Raw genomic sequence first — 13,795 nt, 5'->3', positions numbered from 1 at the left:
TGTGTCCTCATGGCTGCGGGTTTGGGGGTGGGGGGCAGGAAATTGCAAAGTTAAAAGCCAGCCTCTACAATTGGTGGGAGGGTCACATAAGCCCGTTTTCCCCTGAACATTGCAGCTTTCACAACACACACACACACACGCCATGATGAGATTCTGACATGAATCTGGACAGAACGTTATCTGTACATCATCTTAACAACCAACAACAGACCACAGAAGATAACACCCAAGGAGGACCTTTAGGGCAGGGGCGAAACACCATCTTCAGCGAAACACCAGCGAAACACCATCTTCAGACAACAAGGTGAACAACTGTGTCCTTTTTTGGAGGGGGAGGGAAGGGGGAGATGCCTCAACCCAGAAGGTCACCCAACAAAGGTGCGTCCATTGTGCGGCACAGCTGGAAGGTCATTCATCTCTTTGGACGGCGGCTACCTTACGAGCCAGGAAAGAGCTCACTTCTGACCCAGGAGGGACAATCGGAGGCAGTCAGCAACCCAGGTCTGCCTTCCCAGGCCCTACCGCTGGCTTTGTGTCCCAAGTGCTCCAGCGGACTAATGTTCGACATACTCCAGCTTTCACACATCTGTCTCTATTCGCAACCGTTCCATGCGCTGAACATTGCGCTCCACGGCGCTGCGGTTGGTGATCTCCTGGGCACAGGCTTGCGGGAACCAGCCCTTCTCACCATCACGCAGACGCTCACCTAAGTACCAGCCTGCAAGGAGGAAACAGAATTTAAAAATATATTATGCTGTATATAGATATGGAGGCTATCAATCATGGTTTCCTAAACTCAGTCTTTCTGAAGTGGCATTTTGTTAAGAGAGAAGAACTTTTTTCTGTTTTCAATTATATGGTGGTGATTTCTCTCTCTCTTCAAGTCCTGAGGGCCACATTCCCTCATTAGTAATCTTCCAGGGCCCAACAGCTGGCAGGGCCAGAGGCAACAAATGAGGCTCAGATTCCAGCCATTAAAAAGTCTCTACACCCATGCAGGCAAACATCACAGTTGAAAGACATGTTTCAGCTGGGCAAAGACACTTGAGAAGAGTGTGGAGTAGGGTCTGGGGAGGTCCCTCACATACACACCCCACAATCATACCTACAGACTAGGCATAAAGCCCTGGCAGAGCACACTTACCTTCCTCCCTGGTCAGGACTAGGACAACATCGCCTTGCTGGAGGGAAATCTCATCCGTCTGCTTGGCCAAGTAAGCCCGTACAATCTCCACCTGCTTGAGATCTTGGAGAAACAGAGGGACACAGAGTGAGCGGCGGTGCGGAGACAAAAGGGCAGAGAGAGTAGTAGTAGAAGAAAAAGAACAATCTCCCTCCTATCCTTTTAGAAAAAAAAAGAAACCTTTGAAAGCATGAAGTTCAAAATCTGTTTAATGATAAGAATATAAGTAGGAGCTGCAAAGAAAAATAAATGCTGCAGCATGCACTCATGTCCTAGTAGAATTTCTCTCGTTCTAGGTTCTTGTCAGTCATGCCCTTCCCAAAGATACTATAAGGCACAGGTGGATAACCTTTATCTGGCTAGCAGATTATTTCCCCACGCCTGCCAGGCCAAAGCACACCATCACCTGATGTCACAGTGTCATTTAGTGGAAGATGGGTGGGACTGCCCACCTGTCACTCACCCAATAATGCGATGACGTCAGGTGATGCTTTGCTTTGAAGCCCCGATAGTCAGGACTTCAAAGCACAGTGCAAACAACCTGTGCTGCTCTTTGAACCTCTGAGAAGCTTGAGATTCAAGGAGCGACCCCAGGAGGGAGAAGCGGTATTCATTCAGTGGAAACTGCTTCCCTTTCCTGGAGTAAGGCATGATCCCACTGCCGATATTATTAAAATATTCTTATTTTATGCACTGTGACTTGCCGTTGTTTTATTGATTATAGTTTAGAATTAATTTATTATAATTGTTAAATGTGGATTTCTGTTTAATTTTCATATGCTGATATTTAATATTCTTCTATACCATTCTAATGGATTGTTGAATATTACCTTATTTGATATAAGTTGCTTATTTTAAAGTTATGTTCTATGATCATATTTTTGTATTGGGTGAGGTTGTTATAAGGCGTACATTCTTTGTTTCTCTTCAGCTTGTAAACCACCTTGGGTATTGTAAAATAGAAAAATCGCATCCAAATTAAAAGTGAAATGAAAATCAGTCATTGGGTGGTGGGAATGTGCCATTCTCCAGCAAAGGAACAATCAAGAGAGGATCATTTTAAGCTCCTGATTGTTTCTTCGGAAGTTTGCACTTACCTGACGCCAGGTGCAGGACAGGTGGGCCTTGAGAGCATTGATCCACGGACCCAAGGTTCCCCACTCCTAGTCTAAGGAGCTGAAGTAGGGCAAAACTGCCTCCCACCACATCAACTTCCTGTTTTCCTTTCTCCGCTCAAAGGACAACATTCAGTGGCTATTCACAATGCTCAATCCTCATTGGACCTTTCTTTTAAGAGTGTGCGTTTGTACTTCTGCAGACCTTGAGATTATTCCAAGCTCTGCCAATACCTCCCCTGGCACCATTTTTGTTGGCAGGGGCCACCTGCGTTTGTTAATAGAGGAGCATCAAATGTGTGGGGATTGAATCTGGGGACTGATGCCTGCAAGGCAGGTCCCCAGCTCCTGAGATGTGGGGGCCCTCCTTCATCCGGTTGAAATGCATTGAACCAAAGAAATGTGGGAAATATTAGGCAAAGGTATAGGGAATGCTTCTGTCAAAGTCCCCCTCTCCCTCTCTTCCATTTCAACCGCACCATTTTCAGTTGGGCAGGCAAAAGACTTTCAAGAGCTATAGTTATTCCCACACTGCATTAACATTCAGCTTTCGGCTATATTCTGGGGAGCAAGCAGTTCTCTGGCTAGCCTGCCCTGTAGAGATTTGGGGAAGCTGGTCAAGCAGGGAGACTCTGAGACATTAGTGAATCAATTACATAAGGAGACTCCGGCTGCTGAATCAGGCCAAGGGCTCATTTAGTCCAGCATCCTGTTCTCACAGTGGCCAAACAGATGCTCATTATGGGAAGCCCGCAAGCAGGACATGAGTGAAACAGCAACTCTCCCCGCCTGCGATTCACAGCGACTGGTATTCAGAAGACGCTGCCTTAAATAGTGGAGGGAGAACACGGCTTTTGAGTTTAGATCCATAGATTGCATTGACATGAATGCAGATGCAACTTGCTTTCTATTTTGATACTATGGTTTTTGTTTTCTGTTTTGACGCTATGCTATGGTTTCGTTATATTGACTTTCCTTTCCGATACTTTCCATTAACTGAACTGTTTCCTGGTTTGCCCTTGCAAAGCAAACCAACATATTAAAATGAAAAAAAAAATGCTGGTCTGTATAACCTGTCTGCTTTCTGCCTAGCCTGCTGCCAACAAAGGGAGGGGCTGCATCTCAGTGACAGAGCAGATGTTTTGCATGCAGGAGGTCCCAGGTTCAATCCCTAAGCAAGTCCAGGCAGGCTTGTAACCCTGAAGTGCCACACTGCACGTAATAGAATCATAGAACTGTGGAGTTGGAAGGCACCCTGAGGGTCATCTAGTCCAACCCCCTGCAACACAGGAACCTTCTGCCCAAGTGGGGATCGAACCCATGACCCTGAGATTACAGGTCTCACGCTCCACCAACTGAGCTACAAGCTAGATGGACCAAAGGACAGATTCAGCATAAGGCGGCAGAATGAAAACATGGAAGATCTCAGTTTCCTGCAAACACTGAACATTTGTAACAGCAGAAAGTCAACTTGCTATATTCTCTTAAATTAAGCTCTTCCCTAGACAGCCAAACTCCACATGAACCACCAGAGGGAGTACTAATCTCAGTTCCTTTTTGGATTTTTGCTCTCAGTACTCAAGAGTGGAAAAAGTCATTCCTTATTTAGCACTGTCCTCCCCCCTCCTCTCCCCCTCCCCCTCAGATCAGGGAGAACAGAGGGCAAGGCATCTCTTAAAGGGGCAGAGCCAAGACCAACACCCTCCCTTGCAGAGAACCAGACCTGCCTGAATGGCTCCCCTCTTTCAGGTAAGGGGTTGGAATACTCCCAGATTCTTTTGATCCTTTGAGGTGAGAAGCACCTTCAGGCTGGCTTCAAAACTAACCCAGCACATTCGCCTGCTCTTTGAGTAAGCAGATGGGAACATCCGGACAGCGCTGATTTTAAAACTGTAACTTGAAACATCATCTATGTTTAGATGCCAGGCAAAAACCTTTTATTTTAATCCATGATTTGGGCCCTTCATCTGAAGGACAATAGGTATTACTTGTGGCTACTTTTTTTATCTTCCAGCGGGGTGACCTGCCTTTTATATATAAAACGGACAGGTGGTTTTAGGTTTTCATTTGGTTCTTGTTTTTATACATCGGGCCTAACATTTGCACCATTTTGTAAGCTGCTCTGGGTCACCTCTTGTGGAAAAAGCAACTGATAAATGCTAACACTGCTAACAACAACATTGATAATAATTATGGTGATTATGCTAATAGCTTGCGACAGGCATGGCCAAGGTGCTACCCTCCAGACATCATCTCCCATCAGCCCCTGCCAGCATGGCCAATGGTCAGGGATGATGGGAGTTGTAGTCCAGCAAAAACATCCAGAGGCCAGCATGTTGAGCTTAGGGCCTCAGGATGGGCTATACCCAGTGATTTCCATCCACTAGACTAGAACAAGGACTTCTGCAGTCACAGATAAGGCAAGTTTTAATACTGCACAACAGAGGAATCCAAAGGAAGGCACAGGAGCTTGTTGTGCACTCTAGAAACCTGCTTAAATGTTCTTTTGGGCAACAACATTCTGCAGTTGCAAAGGATTTTGCCAGTGGAACCAGCGTACCATTAAATAGAACGGGCGCCCTCGGAAGGTGGCGGACTCCCCTTCACTGGAGGTTTTTAAACAGAGGTTGGATGGTAATCTGTTGGGGATTCTTTGGTTGAGATTCCTGCATTGCAGGGGGTTGGACTAGATGATCCCCCAGGGTCCCTTCCAACTGTACAGTTCTATGATTCTATAAGCACAGCACTGGATGCAACCACTTAATCCAGCCCTGGAGGGGGACAATGACAACTTTAGGGTCCAACAACAAGGGGGTGGAGGGAAGGAGCTCCAGCCCTGTTTTAGAGCCACTATTCAAGACTCAATTCAGCTCTCCATAAATACAGCAAATTCTTTTCAAACAAACAAACAAACATATAAATAATAAGTTGTACCTCCTTTGTTGGCAGTGTCCTTCTCCTTGTCTTCCCTGTGCATCAAAGCCCTGATCCATCGGGCACGGTCGCTCCTGCCAAAAGCACAGAATTCAAAGCATTTACAAAGCAAATATATTGCTATGAGTTTGGGGAGTGTGGGGTAAGTCTGGAAGATGATACCCCCAAGTCCCTTCCAATTCTTGAGATCCTGTATCTGTCAGGGTAGAATGCAGAAGAGCAAGCTTGCCAAACCAGTTCCTTCATCAAGTCAATGGCTTTGGCTGTTAAGTACTGTGATTTAGCATGACAAAAGAAGTTGCTATTTTACCATAGAGGAAAAAACGGGTGGGCTGCCACATTGGAGAACTATAGGCCAGAGTTGTGGCAAAGGAGCATGAAGCAGTCTGGAAGCTGGAGACACAGAGACTTTACTTGCTCCATGCTGGACTTTGGGACTTCCCAAAGGAAACCTAATAGAGAAGCAATATCTATTGGGGAGTTAATGCTGTGAGACCTTCCATCCTTGCCTAAGTTTTGTATAAAGGTAAAGGGTAAAGGGACCTCTGACCATTAGGCCCAGTTGGGTCCAACTCTGGGGTTGCGGCGCTCATCTTGCATTACTGGCCGAGGGAGCCGGCGTACAGCTTCCGGGTCATGACAAAGCCACTTCTGGCAAACCAGAGCAATGCATGGAAACGCCGTTTACCTTCCCGCCAGAGCGGTACCTATTTATCTACTTGCACTTTTGACATGCTTTCGAACTGCTAGGTGGGCAGGAGCTGGGACCGAGCAACGGGAGCTCACCCCATTCGAACTGCCGACCTTCTGATCAGCAAGCCCTAGGGCTCTGTGGTTTAACCAAATAAAACAATATATTCTAAAGGCATCACCATCTCCAGTGACCTTCATTTCAAGGAAACTGAACCCTGGAAAAAGCCCTTTAGACCCCTGGAGTCTCTCACTCCTCAGAGACTGGGGTGGCATGTAACAACATAAGCATTATGGGCTGTATTCTGTGTTAGTACTACTCAAAGCAATGGACCCAAGTTAAGCATGGTCGTTAATTTCAGTGGGTCTATTCTGAATATTTGTTTGTTTGTTTGTTGCCCATCTGACTGGGTTGCCTGAGCCACTCTGGGCGGCTTCCAACAGATTAAAACATCAAGCGCAGTAAAACATCATTAGTAGGACTAAGGTTGGCTACAACCCTATATATTTAATGCATTTTATCCCACTGGGAATTGGTTCCCAAGGTGTCTTACAAATATAAACCCTGCTACCTTCAGGCTTGGACGCGGGTGGCTCTGTGGTCTAAACCACAGAGCCTAGAGCAGTGTTTTTCAACCACTGTTCCGCGGCACACTAGTGTGCCGCGAGATGTTGCCTGGTGTGCCGTGGGAAAAATTGAAAAATTACTTTATATATAGTCAATATATAGGCACAGAGTTAAATTTTTTAACATTTTTTAACATTTTCTAATGGTGGTGTGCCTCGTGATTTTTTTCATGAAACAAGTGTGCCTTTGCCCAAAAAAGGTTGAAAAACACTGGCCTAGAGCTTGCCGATCAGAAGGTGAGCGTTTCGAATCCCCATGACAGGGTGAGCTCCCGTTGCTCGGTCCCTGCTCCTGCCAACCTAGCAGTTCGAAAGCACATCCAAGTGCAAGTAGATAAATAGGTACCGCTCTGGCAGGAAGGTAAACGGCGTTTCCGTGTGCTGCTCTGGTTCACCAGAAGCAGCTTAGTCATGCTGGCCACATGACTCAGAAGCTGTACGCTGGCTCCCTCGGCCAACCCCAGAGTCGTTCGCGACTGGACCTAATGGTTAGGGGTCCCTTTACCTTTGCCTTCAGGCTTAGACAGATACAGGAATGAGGGATGAAAGCGAAGAGGAAGAAAGCAAACTCAAGATCAGGAATGAGGAACCTGTGTCCCCCCAGATGTTGTTGGACAATGCCCATACTGCCTGGCCATTGGTCATGCTGGCAGAGAACGATGGGAGTTGTAGTCCAACAACATCCAACAACTTCTCCACCCCTGTACTAGCTCTTAGTTACACAGTTCTTGCAAAGACTTGCTGGATTGGTGGTGGAGCATGTGCTTCGCGTGCAGAAGGTCTGAGGTTCAATCCTCAATGTCTGCAGGTAGGGGCTGAGAATGCCCACTGTCCGAAACCCCAGAGAGCCACTGCCAGTCAGTGTAGATGATACTGAGCTGGATGGACACAAGGCTTCATCCCATGAAGGCACAGAGGGCTGAAGGGTAGGGAAAATCAGGTGGAAACAACCACCACCCCCAACAGCAAGCACAGAAATATCTCCAGTGCCCACCCTCCCCTTCACCTCTGCTTGATCACGTGCCCTCTGCCCACTGGGCACTACTGCCCTGGAAGGTGCCCAGTGACGCCAACCCTCTGCACCAATCAAACCAATACTCACAGGGATTCCGCGGCCAGCACTATCGCCTCCCGCTTGCCTTCACTGTCCTTGTTCATGGTCACACGGAACAAGTGGCCAAAGCGGAATGCACCACTCGAACCCGGCTTGCCAGGGGGAGAAGAGGGAGTGTCCGGGTTTTCAATTTTGTCCACCGAAAGCTGGTCAAGCATGGCGTAGTTGAGAACCATGTAGCTCTCCTCGCTGCAAGAAATAAAAGAGAGCTGGTGAAAGGGACCGGGCATGAGACAAGAGCCAGGAAGATAGAAACGGAATCGTGTACGGCGGAATCGCACTAGCGTTTTACGTGCTACAAAATGGTTTGCAAATGATGAAAGTGGCCCCAAGGCAACTGTGATCATTGACTTCCTTCTATAATGGAACCTCCAGATATTGTTGGACTACAACTCCCATAATCCCCCAACAACTGGGAATGCTGGGTGGGGCTGATGGGATTTGGAGTCCTGCATATTCTGGAAGGCATGAGGCTGGGCAAGGGTGTAAATATATTAATCTACTGGCTGTGTTGTTTTCGACAGCTTGTGAAAGAGCATCCTAAAATATCCCAGAGCTCCCTCCAAAATTCCCTTATCATCATCATCATGTTTGCATTCTGCCTTGGCAGTGGCGCCCTCCCTATGCAACGCCCTCCCATCAGATGTCAAGGAAATAAAGAACTACACAACTTTTAGAAAACATCTGAAGGCAGCCCTGCATTGGGAAGTTTTTAATGTTTGATGTTTTATCGTATTTTTAATATTCTGTTGGGAGCCGTCCAGAGCGGCTGGGGATACCCAGCCAGAGGGGTGGGTTATAAATAATAAAATTTTTATTATTATACCATGAGATTAGTCCATTCTCAAGGCGGCTTACAACTTGGAAAGATTTACATGATTACAACAATGTAACAAAAGCAGTTGCGAGCAATAAATAAAAACATATCAAAATGTGCACCACAAAGTTAAACAATCCCCACACAAGTCATAAGATCTAAAAATAAAGATACAAAAAAAATCAATTATAAAGAACATCAAAATTAACAGCTCCAAAATTAAATCTTGACCCCAACAAATTGTTGTTGTTGTTGTTCAGTCGTTCAGTCGTGTCCGACTCTTCGTGACCCCATGGACCAGAGCACGCCAGGCACGCCTATCCTTCACTGCCTCCCGCAGTTTGGCCAAACTCATGTTAGTAGCTTCGAGAACACTGTCCAACCATCTCATCCTCTGTCGTCCCCTTCTCCTTGTGCCCTCCATCTTTCCCAACATCAGGGTCTTTTCCAGGGAGTCTTCTCTTCTCATGAGGTGGCCAAAGTATTGGAGCCTCAACTTCAGGATCTGTCCTTCCAGTGAGCACTCAGGGCTGATTTCTTTAAGAATGGATAGGTTTGATCTTCTTGCAGTCCATGGGACTCTCAAGAGTCTCCTCCAGCACCATAATTCAAAAGCATCAATCCTTCAGCGATCAGCCTTCTTTATGGTCCAGCTCTCTCTTTGTTGGGGTCCATAAAGAAGGACCATAAAGCTGGACCCCAACAAATACCCCTAATCAATACCCCACCCCAAGAGTCTGTAGGCATCCCAGGAAGCAGGTTATGATGGACTCTCAGCCAAGACAGTCTCTGGTCTCTTCACCAGCCTCAACTTTTGTAGCTGGAGTCAGTCAGTCAGGGCCCCTCCCTCCCAACCAGGCAGAAAGAGGCCAGCAAGGAAGGGAGCTGGTCTTGCAGGATTCACACTGATGGGCAAGATTGTCCTTCCTTAGGGAAAATTCTCCATTCAAGGCTCTTGCTGTAGGACACACCTGCAGAACCTCCAAGTGTGGATAGACTCCAACTCCCATCAGCTCCAGCCAGAACAATCAATGGTCAGGGGTGATGGGAGTTGTAGTCCAGCAACATCTGGAAGACTGCAGGCCTCACAGCCCTGCTATAGAATGATTTAGAAAATAAAAACAAAAATAAAAAAACCAGTCACTCTGGCATTCCAGCCGATTCCAGAAAGAGTGACTGAAGCCTGATGTGTGAGAGAGGAAGAGTTTTCCCATGACAGACAGAAGCCTGGCTCCTCTCTGTGCCAAGATTCCCATTAAAGAATCACTTGGGAATGGGCAGGCCACGAACCACGTCCCCCTCGGCAGGCACTTCCCACATAAATCAGCCGCTCACCATTCCACAGTGAGCAGGCAAGAGGCATTCCAAACTAGAGGCGGGGAAAGAGTCCCCCCCCCCAAATGATATAAAAATTACCACCGGAAGAATGAGTGAGGGAAGGGGGGGGAATAGGGAAGAGAGTTTGGCCAGGACGACGAATCTCAGAGAAGGAATGTAGGGACAGTCCCACAATCTTGGAAAGAAAAGAAAAAACCCAAACCAACGCACAGCTTCCAATGACTTCACATTCCACAAGGAATTCCTTCGGCTCCCTCCTTATCGCAAAAGATGGTTCTTAAGTGTTTCTGCACACCAGAGCCTGGCCGGAAACATCCTCGCCACCCGTCCCCAAGTGACCGAAAACATCCCGAAACTTCAAAACATCAAATATTAACCACTTAAGGGGCAATGGTTATAATCGGGAGATTGGTAATCTTTGGGTCCGTGGGCACATTTGCAAATCTGAGGTAACTTGTCATGGGCGCCACACGACCACACACACACACCACATCGTGCTTGCGGGCTTCCCATAATGAGAGGGCCACAGGATCTCTGCCCTTGTGTCTAAAGAGACCAAAACATAATACCGAGAGGGGGGAAAGAGAGTAAGATGCATCCCACTGACACCAGAACACGTTCCTCTGAAGAAGCAGCCATTTCCATCCATCCAGCAGACCTTTGTGACGCAATTGACGGAGTTTTTTCCCGTTTGCAGTTCTGAGCAGCCCTCACTCAAGATAGCCTGCAGAGCCTCTTTCCGACAGGGTTTTCCCCCACTGCTGATGCCTCTAGGCATTGACCAGAAACCCTCACGCATTAGGCAGGAAATCTACACAGACTCTTCTTGGGTTTTACCTCAGTCGCTGGGAAGCAGGCATTAAAAGCACCCAGAGACTCAACCCATCTTAAAAGGAATCTACCTAATTTTCTTTTTTTGTATCACAGAAGGATATTGAGAGTGAGACTAAGAGATAATTAAACCAGGTTGACCAGGGAGACTTGGGTTCAAATCCCTGTTCATCCCTTTTTCATGTGCCCCGTAGGTGTCGAGGGTGAAAACATAAGAACGGGCCTTTTTAGTGGTGGCTCCCATGTTTGTGGGATGTTCTCCCCAGGAAAGCACACCTGGCACGATCACTTCAGTCCTGGAAGGATAAGCACCCAGCGCCTGTTAATGCAATGGTGTGAGGACTTAAAATACGCTTGCTACATTTAAACATATTCCTTATAAATACCAGTTTCATGTGGACAGCTATCTGGACATTTGGATGGCCAATATAGATTTGCATATTTTAAATTAAGATGGATGGCTATTGTATTTTCAGCGTGAGATGAATTTTATTTCCCATTTCCCCCTCTGTTTTTATTTCTGCGTTAAATTTGCTATAAATATTAATTTAAAAAGAAGCATCATCAGAGATTGAGATGGCGTTTGCCAGATGAATGAAGCGGAGCCTTGAAGAAGCGCATTGCGAGCGACTTCATGAAGTAAAAAAAAATCACGCACAAAATAAAATTCCCCATACGCGAGGTGAAGTTTGTTCCACTAAAAATGGCCTCAATCATACCTCTTTTTCTTGGTGATGATCAGCACATCGTTGAACACGAAGAGATAGCAGTTCCCACGTCCAGAGCCCTTCCGGAAAATTCCGCCTTCTTCTGCCAGGGGCATGGAGAGCTCTCCCCTTTTCAGCAGCCACCGGGAAGCAGAAATCAGCGGGAAGTTCTGGGGAAAGACCCAGGGTGACATTGGTCAATATAGCGAATTCAACCAAAGGGTTGTAATGAGTACATCATGGAACCAGACACATTCGGAGTAAGCCAGGGGCAAATCCAAAATGGCACTGTCCCCCCAGACCGCTCCCAACATGAAACACAGCCCCTCCTCAAAATACTCCCTTTCTTTTGTCTCCGAAAAGCCCAGGTGAACACAAGGCCTAGCAACATGGTGGGCTCTCTGGGTGTAAAGGTGAAGTTCTAGCAATGGCCAACAACTTGGACGTTTTTTAAAAGGGAGTTAGACACAACAACCCTGCGAGGTAGGTTAGGTGGAAGGACAGCAGTTGGCCCAAGGTCACCAAGGGAGGCTGGAGTGAGGATTCGCAGGCCCCCAAACCCAACCAGTACACCACAACTTGCCATCAAGCCTAAGGGGCAGAGCCGCACTGGGGGGGGGGAGAGATTTACAACTTCCAAATCTCACACCTTGATCTTTCCAAACTCCAGCTGCTTCTGCAACGTGTACATCTGCTCGGTTCTCTCCATGGTGTGGGCACCCTCGTTGCACCTCTTCACGAGCTGGGGAGTAAAGGAGAGGCAGAAACATACTTTTGTAAATGCAACATCGTCTCTATCGTCATCTCCTGCACAAGTGGGAGCTGCAGGAAAAATATTAATGGTGCAACACCTCTCCAGCCTGCCAGACCTCCTCGGTGACACTCCATTCCATACCTTTGGCTCCATTCTATTTCCCATCCCACCTGGTTTTCTGGGTCTCCCTGCTCCAGTCCATCAGTCAGCATTCCATGCTCACTGAACATGCTTAGTCCTCACTGGCCTGCTTTTCCCCTCCCTTTTTTTTTGGGGGGGGGGGAAGGACAGGTTGGGTACATCTCCAAAAGTTGGGATTCCCCAGTGTCTGCTGATCCTTCCACTTTTTGCACATGTGTAATTCAGTTTTCCCCCTTCATGGATCACTGCCTTGCCGTGGCGAAGGGGCTTGAATAGCTTCCGGAAGCTATGAGCTATGCCATGCAGGGACACCCAAGACAGACAGGTCGTAGCCCCTGGAAATGTGATCCACCTGGAAAAGGAACTGGCAAACCACTCCAGTATTATGCCAAGAAAACTACATGGACATAAAAAAGGAGAAGCTTTGAGAAGAAAGTGAGAGTTTCCAAGGCATGCTCTGGTTCATGGGGTTAGAGAGAGTCAAACACAACTAAGACGACTAAACAACAAACAACAATTCAGTTTTAGCTACATCTGCAACAGCACTCAAACCCCGAACGCTGGAATTAGAGGAATGGGTTGCTAAAGTGTTTCTTGCTGCAATCTACTGTTAGAGGTTTGACAGGAACAGCCCCGCCCCCTAATTTCAGACGCCTTTTGAAAACTACTGTGGCCTTGACAATATAAAATTTTCTATCACAATTAATTGATTTGTTTTGATTGGTTCCAGACCACGCATGAGAGCCCCAGCTGCTAAGAAAGTATCTCCTTGTGATTTGTTTCATTAAACATTGAGCGACCAATTCCGGGGCTCCCCCCAAACAACCGGTTTATGGAGCATTCATCCTCATGTGCTCATGTGAAGCTTATGTGGAGGATAGACTATGTCCAGTCCTTATTGAGCATCCATTCCAATTTGCTCCATGGAGCATTTGTTCCCAATTTTGAGGAGGGTTATAAGGCAATAAACATTCATCCCGATTTGCTTGTAAGGCGTTTACATGTCTTCCCATTAACCATCTATCCACCACACAATTCTCAACCCATTTGGCTCCCATCACTTTCCTAACTGCAGAAAAGCCCATTTCATTCTTCAAAAAAATGTGATCACACAAAGAGAGCTGGAGAAAGTCTCTTACCTTACTGATGGCCTTCAAAGCCTGAGTAGCTGCTTCATAAGCTCTGCTATACATCTGGGTTTTCTGGCAGACAGTCTGAAATGGAACAGAACACCCACACCACTTTTTTTTTCCCCTTCCAAAACTATTGACTGCCCAAACCTGCAACCTGTTCTTGACAGTCCATGTTTTGGAATGCATTTTTTGCCTAACAGAAAGCATTTTTTAAATATGTTGTTTTCATGAATAAATGCATCCTGATGCACACTTTATCCCACCATATGAATTTCTGGACATATTGGTTGGGTGGAGAAGTGCAAATTTTGAAGGATGACTGTGTTTCAGTTTGCGTTTAGTTTTGGAAAATGCCTAAACCAAGTAGAATAGGTCTGATCAGAACACAGAGAATATTACTATTTGAATTGT

The 13,795-nt window shown here is 46.7% G+C and overlaps 1 protein-coding gene across 2 annotated transcripts in view; it reads right to left on the bottom strand.

The window, feature by feature from the left end:
* Window positions 1–325: 325 nt before the first annotated feature.
* The window catches only part of ARHGEF16 (Rho guanine nucleotide exchange factor 16), a 33,196-nt gene continuing 19,726 nt past the window's right edge, over window positions 326–13,795 (bottom strand). For both annotated transcript variants that reach the window (XM_033156421.1, XM_033156422.1), the window contains exons 9-15: window positions 13,391–13,465; window positions 12,006–12,098; window positions 11,369–11,526; window positions 7,652–7,852; window positions 5,233–5,306; window positions 1,145–1,246; window positions 326–718 (exon numbers count right to left, since the gene is read on the bottom strand). In XM_033156421.1, coding sequence (XP_033012312.1) covers window positions 579–718; window positions 1,145–1,246; window positions 5,233–5,306; window positions 7,652–7,852; window positions 11,369–11,526; window positions 12,006–12,098; window positions 13,391–13,465 — 843 coding nt within the window. In that variant the 3' untranslated portion in view covers window positions 326–578. The remainder of the gene's footprint in view (window positions 719–1,144; window positions 1,247–5,232; window positions 5,307–7,651; window positions 7,853–11,368; window positions 11,527–12,005; window positions 12,099–13,390; window positions 13,466–13,795) is intronic.

This window comes from Lacerta agilis, chromosome 8, assembly GCF_009819535.1.
Source record: "Lacerta agilis isolate rLacAgi1 chromosome 8, rLacAgi1.pri, whole genome shotgun sequence".
NCBI classification, from domain to species: domain Eukaryota; kingdom Metazoa; phylum Chordata; class Lepidosauria; order Squamata; family Lacertidae; genus Lacerta; species Lacerta agilis.
The sequence above is the reverse complement of the archived record's forward strand: the minus strand, read 5'-3'. Positions and strand labels throughout refer to the sequence as shown.